Source organism: Protopterus annectens, chromosome 17.part0 (genome assembly GCF_019279795.1).
Source record: "Protopterus annectens isolate FY-2018-M chromosome 17.part0, PAN1.0, whole genome shotgun sequence".
Lineage (NCBI taxonomy): Eukaryota > Metazoa > Chordata > Ceratodontiformes > Protopteridae > Protopterus > Protopterus annectens.
Window position 1 is genome coordinate 698,602,693 of NC_056751.1, and position 3,383 is coordinate 698,606,075.

General features: G+C 39.3%; 1 protein-coding gene across 1 annotated transcript in view; it reads left to right on the forward strand.

Annotated features, from left to right (window-relative positions):
* Positions 1-3,151: 3,151 nt before the first annotated feature.
* Positions 3,152-3,383, forward strand: part of LOC122791633 (mucin-2-like) — a 116,654-nt gene continuing 116,422 nt past the window's right edge. The window contains exon 1 of the mRNA XM_044059446.1: positions 3,152-3,266. Coding sequence (XP_043915381.1) covers positions 3,176-3,266 — 91 coding nt within the window. The 5' untranslated portion in view covers positions 3,152-3,175. The remainder of the gene's footprint in view (positions 3,267-3,383) is intronic.

Genomic DNA, 3,383 nt, shown 5'->3' on the forward strand with positions numbered 1-3,383 from the left:
TGCTGCTACACAAGGAAAGACCACCAGAGGAGCCAAGTAATTACAGACCCATATGTCTTACTAGCATCATCTGTAAAATGATGGGCATATGGTACTTAAATTTTAATCTTGACAAACGGGAATATTTGAAATGGTTAGTGAAGCCACAGACATAAGTCACTGTCCACACTGCCTCTGCACCTGGCTAAGGCCTTCAACACATTTGCCAACACATCAACAAGCTCATCCACTGCAACATTAATTTCTATATCATCCTCTAGAAAACCAGTTGGCTCACTTATATGACTGGCACTGCTGGTATTAATCATTTACATGTTGTGTCCCTTGGGGCTCTGTTCTGGGCCCTGACTGACACTGCTGGTATTATTTGTTTACATGTTGTGTCCCTCAGGGCTCTGTTCTGGGCCCCGACTGACACTGCTGGTATTATTTGTTTACATGTTGTGTCCCTCGGGGCTCTGTTCTGGGCCCCGGCTTCTTCAGTATCTACTTTTCTGACATCAAAACAGAAGTCAAAGGGCTATAGCTGACTAAGTTTGCTGGTGACCACAATGTGGGAGCTATCAATCTGCTCACATGTGGATATTCACATTCTCCAACAATAACTTTACTGTCTTAATGCCTGCTTCAAATGACTATGGACTCTAGCTTAATATTGGAAGTAAGCATTTGATGACTTGAACTAACTCTCCTTCAGCTAGCAAACCTATACAATGAATAACAGATATGGACAGTGTGTCTTTGATTTTGTAAATATAATTTCCCTGTATCAAACTGACGACCTCCCCAATACAGATACAGATTTTCTTTACATAATCCTTACTAATATTGCTTTTGCCTGTACCCCACCAAGTGTAGTATAGTTTTATGCTAAAGTAAAAATTTTCTCACTCTTGCTGTGCTAAACCCCCCCCCCCCATTAAAACTGACAAAGATCTAGGAACCGTTGTTAAACATGAACTATCAACCACAGTGTTTCAGACATAGTCAGGAAACACGTACTTATCCATGGTTAATTTCCTGTCTATATATACAACTGACCTCAGACCACTCACTGAATGCAGTGCTCCCTTGGCATCTATGTCTCCATTCATCTCGCTTATCTACAGAGGTGTCAAGGATTCCTAACCAAGTAAATTACTGGAATACACTGCCTATGTTATCCTGATAGATTAGAAGCTCTCTCACTGTATTCTGGCACCTTCATGGGGATGTGCGTTCAGCGTTCTGTACCATGAAAGGTACTGCTCTGCTTGATTTCCTTCATCTGTGTATGACTAGTGACACCATGAAGGGTCATACCAAGGACCGTAACCTTCACTGGCACATAAATAGGACGGCTAGGATATCTAACCCAATATATCTCCTTACTTAAAGAACAGGCATCCCCTACAGGTATACAAGGTAACACATCTGGATGGGTATTAAAACATGGAATATGAATCATGGCTCTCTACAGTCAGGGCAGCTAATACTTTTTAAGTATATTGGGTCAATGCTGGTTAGGTTATTGAAGGTCATCTAAACGGCATGTCTGTTATACACAGAGAGACTGAGCAGGACACAGACACACATATAGAGACACACACACACACACACACACACACACACACACAAAACACACGCACATGCATGCACCAGGATTTAATCTGTCTTTGCAATTCTTTCACTCTAACACTGGAGGCTTAGTTTTTCCAAAATGGTAACCTTTGGGTCTTTTCTTGGTGTGGAATTTTGGCCTAGCTCACCTAGTTATATATAGTTGTTCCTTGTTTATAATTCTTTTTGGAGTGAGTAGCAACATGTTTTGGAATCACTGTTTGTGCATGAATACATTGGCATTTGAAGGCATTTAAGGATCTCATTTTCTGGGTTAGCATTCTTCAGGAATGCATTGTCTATCTGTGTGATCATGGATCAACTGAAAATGACTTCACTGTATGTTATGAAGGGATAAAAGTGACTCCAGATGGCCTTGTGTTTCTGAAAGTTCTATTCCATCCATATGTTTCTCAGTTTCTCTCCTTTTTATGTACTGGGTTTTGTGCATCATATTCTCCATGAAAAATGGCAACCCCAGCCCCCTCACCAACCAGGCCAATCACTTCCTTTATTTTTCAACATCCTTATTATAGTGAAGGAGACATTTCAAAAACATGTTTTCATTTTCATCTTTTTCCCCTTTACATGGTCAAGCATTCAAAGCCAAAAAATGCTTTCAGCTTTTCCTCTCTTCCTTCTCATATATTTTGGTACCATGGGGTTACTCAGAAAGTGCTCAACTGCATCATGCTTTGAATATCATTATAATCACAAAGTTATCTGATTTTCAGATGTCATGGTCTGTCTGATATCCATGCAGCAGATGGAAACACTAATAACTTGTTCATTCTTCACACTCAGACAAAACAGTAAGTCTGTAGGAAAAGTGTATGTGTTGGGGGTGTATTAGTAGGTTGTAGCTGACATGTTGGAAGAAGAAAGTATTTATTCTCTTCTTTGAGTGAAGCCAGATGAGGATGGACTTCAACACACTAGAAGAGGGTAGGGGGTGGGGTGATCCTCCATACCCCTATTCAGAAGAAGATTGTTGCAGTTTCCTGTAGTTAATTTACTGCCTGTTGGACATTATTTACTTCAGCTGACCATACCCTTTTTCTATGTACTGTTTCTGATGCAGAAATGACACAGATATACCCACACATTTCCTATATTAAATCTCACCCTCTCCCTCATACATCTTACACACATTCCTTGATACAGTAATGATTTATCGCAGGTGTGTTTGAAATTTAAATTAAAAAAAAAGTATTTCAAATGTAATCTTATTTGCTAAGTAAAAAATGCATAAAGAAAGCAAATACTGACTAATGAACTTATTGTCCCGGAACTGCATTAAAGTTTTAATATTTGCATTACAGAAGAGCAGAAAGAAAAATAATCTACTCCCTTTTAACAAACAGACCAGCAAATGTTCCGAGGAAACTCTCTTTCTTAGCATCCTCTGTTTGTATTTGTAAGAACTAAATCCACAAATAGTCATATTTGCTGTACCTCACAGGGATTATGGGACAGTTATCCAGCTAAGTACCCAGACTATAAAAAGATGAGTCCCTTAACAGATAGGAGTGCACTTGTTGAGAATCTTTCTTGTTCGGTTCTTTGGTACCGAACCATGGGGGGCACAATTGGAATGAGAAGAGGAGTGCCATATTGGATCTTCATCGCTTCTTTTATTTTGCATCCCTGTGCACTAGGACAACAAGGTAAAGATCACAGTCTCTGAGCACTCAGCTTTGTAAACAAAGAAATACAAAAGGTCGCACATTTTTGAATTTACTTCTGCTAACTTTAGGATTCTGTAATAGCTTAAAAAAAATAAA